Below are 15,961 nucleotides of genomic sequence, written 5' to 3' on the forward strand. Positions count from 1 at the left end.
AGGATTAAGAGACAAAATAAAAACTTAGCAAACCCTTTCTTTTCTTCTCATGTTGGCCGAATTTCAGCTCAAGGAAGAGAGAGAGAGAGAGCTCCCAAATCAGGTTTTCTTACCTAAACAAATCAAAGACCAAAATTCAAGAGAGGAATTTAGGGTTTGCAAGGAAGCTTTCTTTGTTTTTAGTGTTGAATCCCAACCTTGGAGCCTCTACTTGGTGGATTTCTTGGTGATTTGAACACCTTGTAAGTAAGGTAAGTACTCTTTAATTTGGGGGTTTTATGTGTTAGATCACCTACTATAAGCTCTAATCATGAATTGCAAGTTGTTGTGGTTGGAATTAGAAGTTAACCCCTTGAATTAAACAAGTAGTGGATGAATTGTTAGTATGCACACCAAGTGTTTGATGAAATGTTCAACCCTTATTCATGTATGTTTATGAGATATTGATATGCTTTAAAACCCTATATGGTCAGATGTAATACTTGGGATATGCAAAAAGTGAAAATAATGAGAAGAGTGAAAGTTGGGAAAGAATTAAGTGTGCTGACCAAAATTTGTCCAGCTTGCTGTCCGAATTTTGCCCTGATGTTTCATGCATATTTTGGCTACAAATGTGAGTGATATATGTTGGGTTATGTGTCTAGAGGTTGTCTACAAAAAATTAGCCAATTTGGTTGAGTAAATTTTGAGTTGCAAGCAAAGGGACAAAACTGGACTAGGTCCAGAAACTTTCTGTCCAGCCATGTTGTAAAGGCTATAACGTTTTACTCACTGATCTGAATTGAGTACCGTTTGTGGAATTGGAAAATAGACTCTTAGAGCTTTAAAATAGTACCTGGCTCATGTTCTGGTTCGTCCCGAGCAATTCGTGGCAAGTCGTGGAAGTCGGCTACCCGTGCGGTACTGTTCATCCGAGGCAGTCCAGAAATTTCTTTTGGTTTCTTAATTTTGAGCCACTTATGTTGGGATTTTGGAAATGGTTTCTTCTAGACAAATTTAGCCTTATGAGCCTAGTTTCCAATGCAACTAACGGAACCTAATTCCAACTTTCCCACAATGAGAAATGACCATTTTCCCGAGGCTGACCGGGCGAGATAGTTTAACCCGTAATGAAGTCTTTGAGCTTTAGTGAAACTTTTCTCTTGCCAAACTTTTATGTACATACTAGACTTGTTTTCCATGAACTTTCACCGTGGTTTAGACCCTATTTGCATGCCGGATTAAGTAACTTAAGCTACTCACTTGGCCTCTTACTGAACCTATACTTTAGTAGGGAACGAATCCAATCATTAATGTTTTCACTCGTTGACCTAGGTTTGGGCAACGACGGTGATCGTAACTGAGACGTTTGACGTCGATTATTACTTTTGCTTGACAGGTGAGTGTTCCACTACCTGCTACTTGTTATGTGAAATATTGGTGTACTTGAAAGTATTGAATTGTTATTGATTGAGCCAAACACTGTTTTAATTAAAATTGAGGCGAGTGTGTACTTTATCGCACTCGACCTTCCTGGTTATTTTTCTTTTCACTGAGGCTCTACTTACTGAATGAATTAACATGAAATGAGATATTGCTATACATGACTGTGCTTAAGTTTCGTGGATGACATTCCACCAATTACTATTACTGTTTGGGTACCCAACCTCATAGGTGAGTCGGTTGTATCGAGCCAGCAAGGGCTTGGTCGAGAAGGCCGATAAACCTTGAGGACTGTTTACTGTTCACTGGAAATCGAATCTTGCTTGGAGGTCCCTGGTGAAGCATAGCCGTTGTGCTTGCTTGTTGTGTTGTCCAGCACCACTAGTGATAAAATCCTCGGCTTGATACTGTTTCATTGGAATCCTTGAGCATTGGAAACTCGGATTCCTGGTATACTCGAGTATTACCAAACTACTGTTTATGGAGTGCGGGCCCGGTGGGGGGTTGTTTGGTGGACGGAGACTGGTGAAAGTGGTGTGCTACGGACCTATATACTGTTACAAGTGTTGACGGAGTGTCAATAGGAGGCAATTATGATCAAACTCAAGTGGACCTTTGGCTTTTGAAAGCCACCCGTATCCTTGAATTGAACTGTGATTAAACTGTTATTTTACTGTACGGTGTTTAGTTGGCTATTTTGTGATTTTATGTGGCTATGTGTTTACTTGTTTACCTGGAACCTCACTGGGCTTTAGCTCACCCCATTCCCTTTGTTTTCCTTAACAGATCGGGAAGGGATTTGATCGAGGGATTTCTTAGCTTTATTTTGCCGTTCTTGCGTTGTGAGGTTGTAACTTTCGTTTAAGCAAACTTGTAAGCTTAAATTCTTAAGGGTGATTTGTATTATGTAATTTTGAGTGAAGCGTGGTAAGTTGGCATGCGATGATATGTGTACTAAGCTGAATTGTTGGATTAGTGATTATGTTTGAGTTAGTGTTTCAATCCCCTGCATTGTCAAATGTTACATTCATTTCATTGATGATATTAGTACTTTGAACAACTGAGTCCTGGCGAGAGCTGGGCAGGCAGTCCGCTGATATCCTAGGGTTTGCCCTAGGGAGAGGTGGGGCTGTCACAAGGCGTCTCGCAGATACCCTTTGGTTCACCTTAGGGAGAAGTGGGGGCGTCATAGCTGCGATGACTAATTGCAATATACATATGGACAAATAACTTCATATTAGCAATATCGATAAACAAAATCTAAAATTAGCAATTTAACTTTCTTTCCCTAGTACATTGTAAAATAGATTGAACATATGGTAATGCATTAAAAACTAAGTGTAAATACATTCTAATGAGTGTTATGAGTCTAGCATAATAAAAAACTATCTATTTATTCAATCTATAGTTGACTGGGGTTCCAACTTGTAAACAAGAATAAACAACCACCAGTGGTTATTAATGTATGCATTTCTTTCCCCACAAAGGTTCTATTATCAATTTTCGGGACCTAATTTAACATCATTATACTAGTTGAGTGTGCATTTATGACCATGTCAAATTTCTAACATGAAGTAGCAACCAGCAATGTTTAATTAATAGAGTGTGCAGTTTTCTCCCCCTTGTAACGCCTATTCCTTCTTTATTATTTTCCACTCAAATGTGATTCTCTAAGTATATAGATGCCAAACCATGTTAGATACATGAAAGTATTTCTCAACTATGGGACACGGGGCAGGGACGGTTGCCAGTTCAATTGTCCTTGAACAATGTAACTTTTTTTGAACATTTTGTAACTCTATGTAAATTTCTTGTACATTCTTACAACAAAGGTGTGACATTGTGTTGTTGTTCATGTGGGTCTCATATGTAATAATTCTTCTCTGTTGTTAAATTTTACAAGTTGTACATGTAAAGTCACACCTTGTTCAAAAAATATTACATCATTCCGAACAATTGTTACTGGCAACTGTCCAGGCCCCGCATCCTTAACTATAAGTAGTTTATCTCAAAAAATATTTGATATCAACAATTATAGTTAGCTACAATCACTCAAATATCTCGTAATCTTGGAAGAATTCTTCTTTAGAGATACATGAAAGTATTTCTCAACTGTCAGTAATTTATCTCAAAAAATATTTTCTATCAACAAGTATAACTAGCCACAATCACTCAGATACCTTGTAACCCTGGAAGAATCTTTGTTGTACTTCTTATTTCATTTGTGTAATTTACAATAACTCACTTTACTTATCTTTTATCTTTGTATGTGTCAATTTACTATGATGTGAATGCCCATCCACAACCAGTAATATAATCTAAATTGTATGGTGTCACTGCTATCCTACAACAAGAATGAAAAAAGCAAGTAATGATTGCCTTCATACTCTCCCTATTATTTTATATGCCTATAAACTTTCCCAGTCATTTAATTCATCTATTGAGTCAAATTTATAAACACTTGGCATGTATAAGTTTTTTGTGCATACCTTCCCCAGGTTGGCTCTTACTATATCTAATTTGTGCTACCCGTCATCTTCCTATTCATACTTCAAAACTGATTTATTTTGTCCATTTACATATATGCATTAGGTGACAAATCATTAGATGGAGTTCAGGACATGGTTTAGTGACATTGCCTTCGTCAAATTGGGGCATTATGTTTCACCAACGTCGGATGGTACAGTTGCTATTATTTTGTTGTTCGACAAAACCGGAGACTATTGTAAATGTATTTCCTCTATTTCCTTCTACTTTGCTGCCTGCCTTGGAATGGATGCAGCGAAATTGTCCTAACAATTTTTAGCCCCATCAATTGTTGCATTCCCTCCCAAAGATGTCTGCAAAAATAAAATGGTCCTTCCATTTTCACTCAAAATGCCCCACGTGCTTGGCTTCTTCTCAACAGATTTCACCTCCTTTCTTCTTCACATAAACATCAATGTTTGCATTTTCATCTCTCAATTATTTTTCACAAATATCCGTAGAGATAGCAAGACTTATTTTGGTGTACAAAAGAATGAATCCAAGCTTTCCTGACTTTTTCCTTTCGTTTTATGTGGTTCATTCAAATTTTTCATTTGATATCTGAATTTTGAATCAGTTTATTTGTCCCAAACGGACCGTTAGGACTTCAATACATTTTTCACTTTTTTATCCTACCCACTTATTGTAACGATGTCATTTTTGGTTCAGCAACATAACTAGTAGACGTGGCTCCTTCTTCACCTCTCATCGCATTTTGTGGAAGGATTGTTCAAGAACAGTCGGCCTGGTGACCGTTCCTGCCCCAAATGCAAATCCTCATTCACGCCCCTAATCCGTTGGAGCCTGTTTGATCGGCTATTCCTACAGTCCGAAGTTTTATTTATGAGTACCTTTGCAGCCCTAGAGGATTGTACTTTCATATGCCTATATACATTAAGTATCAGTAACATAGACCACCCCAGGTTTGTTTGCCTGCTCCAAGGAGCCGTAACTCAAAAGATCGGCTCCCCGTTCTGCTGCACCCACATGCAAGGGGACCAATATATATATATATATATATATATTGTAGCAAATAAAGCGTCAGTCCACAGAGCTGGACAAAACATTTGAGTAGGCTTGTTTTCTATTAAATTTCCTTTCCTTCCCTTTTTTTTGGTTACCATACCAAAACGGACCTTGCCACAAGAGAAACGGAAACAGGTGTGGTCTAACAGGCTTTGGTGCATAAAATTACTTGTTCTATACAGTTCGAAGCCTCTAATCCTTCTATTCTCCATCCAAATTGCTTAAGGACGAAGTTTCTAGTGAATATAACATATTCCAGAACATTCAGTAACAAGTCAGATTAACTTGGCCCAAACAGGATTTGAAATTCGAAGGTTTAGACTTGCACAGTTGTACAAGAACAAAATTCTAGTGAAACAACAAAAGAACAGGAGCCAGCAAGCACTAGCCAAGTCACCACCCCTCCCGAAGGAAAATGACTTTGGTTCAATTTTCACCCAGCCTTGCACCAAGTTTTTCCTATATACATATAAAACAAGGGAATAAATCCATTTCAACATAAGAAAGCTTTGCCTTCACTGGAGTACTTGGCTGCCGTAATCTTCATTAAATTTCTCATAACGATGTGCATGGAGATGGGCAGAGGGCTTTGTGTTCTTCAAAGCGACCTCTATGTCTCCAGGTGTAATTGGTCCAACCTTAGGTAACTCTGCAAGCAACAAAAACTTTATGCAACCAAGTACACTAGTAACTTGGACCCAACTATATAATGAGAACAATGATTCATCGATAGACCAATTTAATTAGCACACCAAGTTAATTAGCACATCCTTAATCAAATCACTTCAGATAATTGACAAAACACTTGCTCAACCACTGTTTGGTTGCAGATTGAACACATCATATTTCAACAACCCTCCAATCATTTCAATGAACTTGCATAGATACCCAGATCATGTATGGATTTCAAATCTTTACCAATAAACAATTATCAAGGTTTTCAAACCATTAATATCCTTCATTTAATTGGCATCATTTCAGATCCATTATTGTCCTTTAATTAAATTTAGGTGGTAGACCTAGAGTGCTTATTCAAATCTTTTTGTCATCCAAACTGAATTGTTCAAACGGATGATTTCAAAAACCTTTTTTCCCATTAAGCTCCTTGCACAAAATAGAATCCACCAATCAAAAGAGGACATCCTTTTCAGTCCTTTAACAGAAAGGTACACAGCAGAGCAGAGGCAAGTAAAAGCACAATATATTCATTAAAAGATTTCTTGATCCACACAATCATTGTCCATGGGAGACAAACCTGTACATATGCATATACAACACATACATATACATAAACATGTATATATACATACATTATGTGTGTCAGTGTGCTACGTATGTGTTGTGTTATATAAATATATATACATGTGAGTGTGTGTGTGTCTATATGTATGTATATAAATTTCAGTTTTCCTTTTGCACATGGCATTCCTAGAGTAAAGACTGCAGCAAATAATGGTGAATATAGCATACCATCCTCAGGCATGACTTCTTGTTTGTCTTCAAGAAACAGTATTAACTGTCTTAGGGGCTGCATGGCAGCCTCTTTGCACAATAACCTAATATCAGAACCAGAATAACCCTCTGTTCTTTCGACTAATATATCATAAGGAAGTTTCTCTTCACCAGAGCTCGATGGCAAGAGTTCCTCAAACATGGCTCTTCGTGCATCTGGTTCTGGGAGTGGAACAAGGATCTAGCACCACAGATTTGAGTGTAAAATTTCAATAAACAAACACAAAGCTATGTCTGAATGGATTTTCTTTCCCATTACAGAAGAATTATTAACTTACACTGACAAACTCACACCAAAAGGCAAACAAGAGCAAGTGTGAATCTCTTTAGTCATTAAATCATGAAAACCAAGACTAAAGAATGACAAGTAAAGCCTTTTGTCATAAACTTATGAAATTATCAGTAAATAGTTATTTACCTAGGATTCTCATTCAAATTCAACTTAACACTTATCACCATTTAGATGGGCTGTATTAAATCTGTCACAACTTAGAAGTCAACAGACTGAATTGTACGAGTATAACATTTTGCAAATGTGTCTTTGCTTCAAAAGACAGCATTATATTTGCTCAATATTCATCTTTTAAGTCATGATAGACACTTTTTTTTACCCATTCATAAATGGCCAGAAAGAAAACTGACATGACTTCACGAAATTTTCACGTACTTCACTTCACACTAAACTGCATGTGATGTAATTCTTCCAGCTATGTATGCCATATTAAATACAATACCCGTTTTTCAAGACGCCGGAGCATCGCAGCATCCAGTTCCCATGGAAGGTTTGTTGCCGCCAAAACAAACACAAGTTCTTCTGACCAAGTCAAACCATCCATCTGCAGTCTAATTAAAGCCATCAGTTTTGAGGCATGTTTAAATCAAATAAAGTTAGTCATTGAATCAGGGGACAGGAGGATGATATTCTTAGCTGCATGGATACAAACGAAACCTAATAATAATATTCATCAATATCAAAGTTTAATGTTTAAACTAAAGGTCACAGGTAAATGGTAGTACATTTAAAAAAATAAATTACTTAAGCATTCAGTAACAAACCAAAAGAGGCAAAATAACATACCGACATGTATATTTATCTAATACACAATAAAATAAATATACTTCATGCACTTGTAGAAATCAAGTGTGACCTGTATCAGCAGCTCAGTTTTCAATCGTCTGCTTGCTTCATGCTCACTGCGTGCTTCACCTCGTTGGCTGATGATAGCATCAATTTCATCAAGAAATATAGTTGAAGGAGCATGATGTCTAGCAAGCTCAAACAACACCTTCACCAACTTCTCCGAATCACCTGGAATTTTAGGCCATTTTGGATTATTTATCAAATATAACACATTTAGCTAAATCAATGTTCTGGAAGACAAAAGTGGAAGCAAAAGGTTTGCTGTGGGATCATGAACAATTGCATTAAGGTAACGTATTCAGTAATTTATGTGCCAAATTCTTAAAAACCAATAAAGAAAGAACACAAAAAACTATAACATGAAATATACTGCATTAAAAGACAGACAATATCAGTTTGTGGAAAACAATTTCGCAAAGTAGTGATCTAACAGTGGTGAAACTGCCCAAAGACAGATGCTACATCAAGCCCTAAGGGCAACAAGGTCACCATGCCACAAACACAACTGGGATTTGCATTGTTTGCTAAATGCCAAGTTGGATATCTTACTTTCCACCGCACAATGATACTTAAGCGCACAATCAAGATCAATTCTGCATAATATCAGTACACTTTGGATCACACAATCTACCTAACCCAATAAAAAACAAGGCAAACTTGAAACCAAACCCCAAAGACCAAAAAGGACTGGTTTTACCATACTCGAGCTATTGCACATATAAGCACAAAACTTGATTTTAACTCCTTTGTCAAAATAAATAACCAAGGTTCCAAATTTCCTACTATGAATGTAGCTGCAAACTCAAGCAACCATATAATAGAACTCAATTATTTATAATTGTTCAAAACCTCAATTTCCATGAAAGAGGAAAAATGGAATGTAGATGCAATGTATGTTCCTAAATTGTGAAAATACTGTGACTGAAACATCAACAACCCCAAAGTTAAAACTTCAAATTAAACAAATTTCTTGAGAAATATAAAAAATTCAGACTTTGACTGTGCCTATTTTGACTTCATTTTTTTGGATGTAGAACTCACTGCCTGCAATGACTTTTTGTTGTCAGACAGCTAAGGAAGCAGCTGTGAAGTAATGTAGGGCACTCTCTGGGGCTTTGGCTCATTGAAACCAGTCTAACTTTATGGTAGGAAATGAGAGAATTTCAATCAAACTGAAAGCAATGAGAAGGAACAGACATTCTGCACAAGCTAACACTGATGATTGCAGAATCTGTGGGCCTGGCTGCAGCTAGTGAGATTGCTTAGCAACGTTAGTTGGGGGCGAAGACATGTCTGCTAGGTCAGCAGTAGAGGTTAGGACATCAAGGAGTAGTTTTGTTATCATCTAGTTAGTTAATTATGTGGACAGAGTGCAATACACTTTGCAACAACTGTTAGTCTCATTTTACCCTTCATTACCTTGACAAGTGAGGTTGGTCCAACAGTTCAAATCTAATGGCTATATCAATAGCTAAATCTCAAGGTGTCTAATTGTTGTTTAGTCAAATATATGCAACAACCAAATAAGCAAGAATATGTAAGGGTTACTCAGGCAACAATGAGCATTATTTCAAGTTTCAAAATAGAAATGACCTTGACAAGGTAATTAGCTCAACATACCACGCCATTTGCTGACAATCGATGATGCAGAAATATTGAAAAATGTGGTTTTGCACTCTGTCGCAACAGCTTTTGCAAGCATAGTCTGCAGTATTTAAACAAAAAAATCGTTACACATAACCATAGATTGAAGCTTCAACAAACCTTGTAATGCAAGTATCATATAAACATTCAAGAAAACTTAGTTACTCTTGACGACCAATTGGTTAAATGCGTAACTGAATACTTAACAGGATGGAGAAAAGTAAGCTAATATTAGACACATCAGAATTTTTAATGCAGGTCCCAATGTTTGAGTTCGTGAAGTGCGGGCAATAACCTCTTTTCCACCTGTTCTCTCCCTTTGACAAGTGACAAGCCATATTTTCAGCTAATAGCACCACCAATCAATATGTCCACTCATTATATGTCATATTCAATAAAAGGCTGATTTAACTCTAGATCTTCCATGTTGAACTTCAAAAAAATTGTTTGATTAGAAGAATTACATCTCACAACTACACATTTGGAGGTCAGCGACAGCAGCCTCACAGGATGGATCATATAGTTAATCAAAACAAGATGGGAAAACACAAGAAGAAACAACAGCGATCATGAGAAAATCATATGGAACTCCAAATTAAGAGTATAGTATACCAATCAAAGGGATAAACATTTACTACCTTTCCAGTTCCTGGAGGGCCAAAGAGAAGAATCCCTTTCCAAGGTGATAAGAGTCCAGTAAAGTATCTTTAAAGAAAGAAAGAAAGAAAGAAAGAAAAGTCAGGCCAAGTTAAACAAGAATTTCAAATAATCTTCTCCATGCTTAAGGGTATCGTCTTGTAAAACAGACAGATAAGGAGCTCCATAGATCCTTATCTGGGATGCTGCCATGTATGAAGCATTGCTTGTATGATTAGCTACAATATGCTAAAGTTGAGATTCCAAGTTACACATTAAAAGGGAAATTAACAACAGTAGACCTACTTGGGATACTTAATTGGCATGACCACTGCTTCTTTGAGTAGGCGCTTTGCATTTTCCAATCCTTTAATGGTTTCCCACTTAACATCTGGACTGCCACGGATAATATCCCTGAGTAGTAGAGAAGAAAAATATCGCATAATTTGTTTCATGTTACATATTTTCCAATTATACAAAAAGAGAAAATTATAGAGTTGATTTTATTACCTACTCAAACTTTCTGCTAAATTACGCATCTCAGCAGTTTCAAAAGGAGGAAGCAAAGATCTCTGTCTGAAAAGTAAAATCAAAAGTGAAAAGTCTAGCCAGCAAGCTGCTGCTCCTGCAAGTTACTCATATATAACATGTATGCAAAAGAAATTTTCCTGTAAGCATATCTGTACTCAACAGCGAACAATCGAGTAGCCAATATTAGGATGCACTCTCACTTTGACAACAGCTGAAGCATTTACTTTGCATGTTGTAAACATGTATACTTCAGGAAGAAATTATATAATCGTGAACAATCGTAAACATGTATCTGTACTCAACAGCGAACAATCGAGTAGCCAATATTAGGATGCACTCTCACTTTGACAACAGCTGAAGCATTTACTTTGCATGTTGTAAACATGTATACTTCAGGAAGAAATTATATAATCGTGATAAACATCAACAACAGTCCAGGAAATTTGACCTTTACTCGACTATCAAGTTTGATGTCTTTTATTTTAAGTTAGAGAGGACAATAATAATGATGATGATGACATCATCATCATCATCAATATTATTATCATTATTGTTGTTGTTGTTGTTATTATTATTATTATTATTATGATGCTGTATGGAATGTTATTTTAAAGTGGTAGTGGAATGACAAGAAACATATGGCACAAAGCAGTTATGTTCTTTTAAACAAACTACACAAAACATATCCACCTCCAAAACAGGACTGACGCAATGAATAGCAAATATACTGACTTAGCCAAACAATCCTACCACATTCACAGATCAACTAATAATTTCTTCCCAGCCAGCACAACTTTGCATCAGCTCCACACCCACGAGTACTAGCATGGAGCTCACTGATATTGATGCTTCATTTATCACTGGATCATTTTGCCTGCCTTGTACTTCAGTATTCATCTAATACTGATTTTACTATATCACAACAGTTAAAAAGGCATAGCAATTTCATGCTGGTAACGGGAAACCAGGATGTGCCGTTCACCTTTAGTACAAATCTTGGAATTTAATAGCGCAAACATTTTTTCTAAGTGTTTTCATATTAATACAGTTCATGAACTTCAAATTAAATCATCCTCCCTCTTTTTACCCACAGTTCTTGTTGTATTTCTATCAGGGATGCAAGAATGTGATTAATTATTGACTCTTCCATTTTAATGTCATAAGCAATCAAAAAAAGTAACTAGGCATATTCATCGAATTGACTAATGCAAGTCATCCGATTAAAGCTGTCCACAAGCAACTACACTCATCCAAGTCCCACAAATTTCTGAATAAATTGTCTATGTTTTCCTGCAGAGAACTGGATTCAAAGACAAATAGAAAATTCGCCATAACCAAGCAACAGAAGTCAACAATCAGCCACTTAAATTAAAGACATAATACCCACTTTTATAATTAAAGCCTTCAATAAATAACTAAAGCTGATTTCTATTAACTTCTTTTTGTTACCTATGAAAGTAATTCCAACCTTTGCCCTCTATAAGAGCCATCAAATTTTAGAAAGAGATAAACATGTTGCCAGAGTACAAAAGAAATTGTTTGAACAAATAGCTTACATATTGACTGCAGATATCATGTTCAAATGTCATTTACCAAGTCCAAAGCTTTATTAGTATGCAGGCCTCTGGTGCCCATGACTCAATTCTATAATAGAAACACATATACAATGCCAATCTTTAAGTTTCCTCAAGCGTTGTTTTTCAGTTAAAAGCTGCATATTTGGAATGGCCAAAATCAAAATAGGTACTAAGCTTCGCTAACTATTAGATTTGGGTGCCAAAAGAGCGACTCAACTTTCTAAGAGTGTACTCTTCACATGACTCAATGAATTTAAGTCATCAAATCATACATGCAGCAATTCTAACAGAAACATGGCTGGATTATGCCTCATTCCATTTAAATTAATGGCTAAAATCAACAGAAGTGCTGGCAATTTACTGAGATAAAAGCTTGGCAAATTAATTTTATGACTCTGACTAGTGAAGTGCTGGAAACATCCAATCAGAATAGTCTGGTTACCATTCAAGCTTTCTTCCCCTCCCCTGACATATTGCATGAATGAAATGTTGACGCTCTTAATGGAAGTTAATGATAAGCCTACAAAACAATTAGCTTTAAAGAAAAGGGAAAAAAGATGTCTCGTAAATACAAAACCACATACGGTGCATCAGTTACGGCAGAAGGAACTCCATTGCTGTATGTCGGCCTCCTTGGATCCTAAATCACCACATAAATCAACCATATCGACTAGATTAGCAATCAATTAAAACATATACCGCATGCAAATAAAAGATGACAAGAAATCACCTGATTCTGATACTCCTCGTAAATGGCTAAGTCAAATTTGCTCTTCAAATGTCCATTCCCATTAGATGACACATTTGATGGATCGCCATCAGATACCATTCGTCCATTCGCATCCGCCTCTTTGGTCTCCGGAATTCTCTTCCTCCCAAACTTCGTATCATAAAATAACTTAAAATCCTAAAAAGTCCAAAAAGAAATAACCTAATGAATATGAATAATTCTCCATTATTTTACCTAATGGAAAATTTTAACTGTCATTTAGCCACCAAAAGTCATCGATGCGAAGTATCAATAATTTGAACATATAGTTGAAACACCAATTTTTTTTTTCCCACATAATGAGTTCAATCAAGGTCACAGGAGTTTCTCACAATCAGTATGAAAGAATAATTACAGCTCAAATCAAGTAAAATACAAAGTTTAATTAAGCATGCGAATCAAATAATAAAGTCAACTACCCAGCATTAAGGTTTTAGAATTTAACAATTAAGAATGAATAATGATTGGAAGATACTTGAAATGTCCATCGAGTGAGGGAAGGTTCGTCAGCCATGTGATTCAGGCTTTGCTACGAATTAGTCCCCTGAGAAAGGAGAAGAGAAAGAAAGAAGAGAGGACTGATCTTTCCTTCTCTTCTCTTCTCCCTCTCTCAACTCACACACACCAACACACTCACTATGTGTTGTTCGTCGTGATTCAGATTCAGATTATTATACACTAATACCAGAAGTAATATATATTAAAAAAAGGGCAGAGTAGACTCGCTAGTTGGTGGTATAGAACTCGTTGCACCGAGAAGAATTGAAGGCAATTCTTTACCGGAGAGGAAGGGGAAGGGGAAGGAGGGGAGAGGATGGGTTTGATGAAATATAACAGTGAATTTGTTAAAATTGAAATTTGAAAATTGAAATCTGAATTTATTGAGTATTTAAGTATTGAATTGTTAAATATTAAATTTAATACATTCGAGTGCATATTATATTCAGTAATAAATGAATAGTATATCACTTAATTTTGAGAATAAGTTTTATTTAGAAAATTCAGTACCACTTAAATTAATTCAAATGTTTAATTTTTATTATCAAACAGTCAGAATATATTAAAATTTGAATTCATTAAATTTAAGTATTGAACTGAATTATCAAACAGGACCTAAGTAAAAGGTTTCAAGTTTGATGATTTTCACTTATACTAAAAAAATAAAAGAAAAAGAGAATGAGAGGGAAAAGGAAAGGAGTATCAAAGAGGGTAATAAATCCAGATGATTCATATACTAATAAAGTTAATAATTATTGTCATAGGGTTTGTTTAATGGTTACCTATCGACCATTCATTAAAATATATTTTATGTGTTAAATTTTTTATGTAGTAAAATTAATTAGATAAAATGTACCTTTATTCTTATCCTTATCCTTGTAGTATTTAAGAATGCATTTAGGAATAGCTGAGTGACCGATTTCAACTGCTTGGTTATAAGGATGTTACGATCTCTTGAAAATAGTGTTATAAAGAATTGCCTTTAGAACAAGTGTTTAATGCTTATTTTTTGGGTAACTTTTACTTAATTGCTATGTTTTGGGATTGCAAAGGTATTTGTTTTGGGATAGGTGCCTTTGGTGCTTAAATGACCATAGAAGGTTATTTGGGGAATGTGATAAATTGTAGAGAATTGATTATACATGTGGTACAAAGTCATATAGCAATGAGTCATTCTGATTTTAGCCATTTGCTCCTTAGTAATTGTAATAGGAGGAGCTCACCACACACATGCGCAATGTAGAATTCAAAGACGGCCATGACTAGTTTTGCCCAGTAAATTAATAACAAACCAAAAAATGAAAAAAATATAATTGAAAAGTATAATAAACAATATAACAGGCCATTAATGCAGCAAAGGCATGACTGAAAAACATAAAAAGTAGATTGTAGGCTGTTGGTGTAGCAAAGGTACAACTAAAAAAACACAATAAGTAGATTATAGGTTGTTATGGATGAGATTATTGATGTTGAGGTTGTCAACGTTGAGAGGTTCATCCATAGTGTAGGAAGTGATTATTTCATAAGTTGCATATCTGATCAACTATGAGAAGTCTGCAATCTTCTTTAGTGCTAACACAAACAAAGAACTGAGGAAGGATATATGTGCTGAGATGGGATATATGAAGGAGGCTATAAGTGGTAAATACTTGGGATTACCTATGCTGATAGGTGGATCAAAGCAACAAGTTTTTGGATATATCAAGCAGAAGGTGCAAGAAAAGTTACAAGGATGGAAAAAGAATCTGTTAAGTCATGCAGGGAAGGAGGTTCTGATCAAGTCGGTGGCCATGGCACTTCCCACCTATACCATGTCATGCTTCAAGCTTCCAAAAATGCTGTGTAAGGATATAAGCAAGATGATAGCTACGTTCTGGTGGGGAGGTGGAGAGCATAACAGGAAAATGCATTGGATTAGCTGGAACAAGATGTCGCAGGTAAAGGGTAGGGGAGGACTGGGTTTTAGAGATCTGGAAAGGTTCAATGAAGCTCTCCTAGCCAAGCAACTGTGGAGAATGCTAAATAACCCAGAATTGCTTGTGAGCAAGGTCATGAAGGCAAAGTATCTAGCACAACCACAGGATTGGGATAGAGAAACTCCTAAAGCAGCTTCTTGGAAATGGAAAAGCATCTTTGGAACAAGGTTCTTGGTAACAAGAGGGACAGGGAAGAGGGTGGGAAATGGGCAAACAGTGGACATTTGGAAGGATAATTGGATACACGGGACTGAGGAAGGAAGGATTAAAACGCAAAGAGATCCAAAATGCACATTAGAGAAAGTAGAGGAACTGATAGCAGATGGGGAGTGGAGTCAGGAGGTGCTGAATCGTTGGTTTATAGCAGAGGATGTCCAAAGGATAAAGGCTATTCCAATCAGTATAACAGGCTACCAGGATAGATTGTATTGGCGATACACTAAATCAAGTGTATTTACAGTAAAATCCGCCTATGATGCGACAATGGAAACAAGACAGTACCAACAAATGGAAAGGCTGAGGAGGGATAGTGGAAGCACGAGCTATGATCAACAAAACTCAAGAATCTGGAAAAGTGTGTGGACACTAAATCTGAAACACAAACTGAAGCACTTTATATGGAGGTGCCTACATCACAGTCTGCCAGTGAATGAACAAATACAGAAGAGAACTGGTAAAGGAAGTCCAATGTGTTGCAGCTGTG

The 15,961-nt window shown here is 36.3% G+C and overlaps 1 protein-coding gene and 1 long non-coding RNA gene across 2 annotated transcripts; one reads left to right on the forward strand and one right to left on the reverse strand.

The window, feature by feature from the left end:
• Nucleotides 1-1,318: 1,318 nt before the first annotated feature.
• Nucleotides 1,319-2,363, forward strand: LOC140014264 (uncharacterized). The gene is made up of 2 exons (XR_011820980.1): nt 1,319-1,378; nt 2,209-2,363. It is a non-coding gene; the product is annotated as an uncharacterized lncRNA (long non-coding RNA).
• A 2,864-nt stretch (nt 2,364-5,227) lies between these two features.
• On the reverse strand, nt 5,228-13,618 carry LOC113708946 (uncharacterized). The gene is made up of 11 exons (XM_072064860.1): nt 13,260-13,618; nt 12,746-12,922; nt 12,600-12,655; nt 10,418-10,483; nt 10,214-10,321; nt 9,910-9,976; nt 9,248-9,332; nt 7,635-7,795; nt 7,221-7,322; nt 6,445-6,667; nt 5,228-5,623 (listed from the first exon to the last, which is right to left on the reverse strand). Exons 1-11 carry the CDS (start codon nt 13,296-13,298, stop codon nt 5,490-5,492), a joined length of 1,218 nt encoding a protein of 405 aa, XP_071920961.1. The 5' UTR covers nt 13,299-13,618; the 3' UTR covers nt 5,228-5,489.
• Between the last annotated feature and the right edge of the window lie 2,343 nt (nt 13,619-15,961).

This window comes from Coffea arabica, chromosome 9c (genome assembly GCF_036785885.1).
Source record: "Coffea arabica cultivar ET-39 chromosome 9c, Coffea Arabica ET-39 HiFi, whole genome shotgun sequence".
In the NCBI taxonomy this organism is placed as follows: Eukaryota; Viridiplantae; Streptophyta; class Magnoliopsida; order Gentianales; family Rubiaceae; genus Coffea; species Coffea arabica.

Excerpts from the sequence above, each read along its gene's own strand:
- LOC113708946 (XM_072064860.1), bottom strand. The coding sequence starts at position 13,298 with ATGGCTGACGAACCTTCCCTCACTCGATGGACATTTCAA. Across the intron at positions 12,923-13,259 it reads TCACTCGATGGACATTTCAA|GATTTTAAGTTATTTTATGA; the intron begins GTATCTTCCAAT and ends TGGACTTTTTAG. Across the intron at positions 9,977-10,213 it reads ATGCCAATTAAGTATCCCAA|ATACTTTACTGGACTCTTAT; the intron begins GTAGGTCTACTG and ends CTTTCTTTAAAG.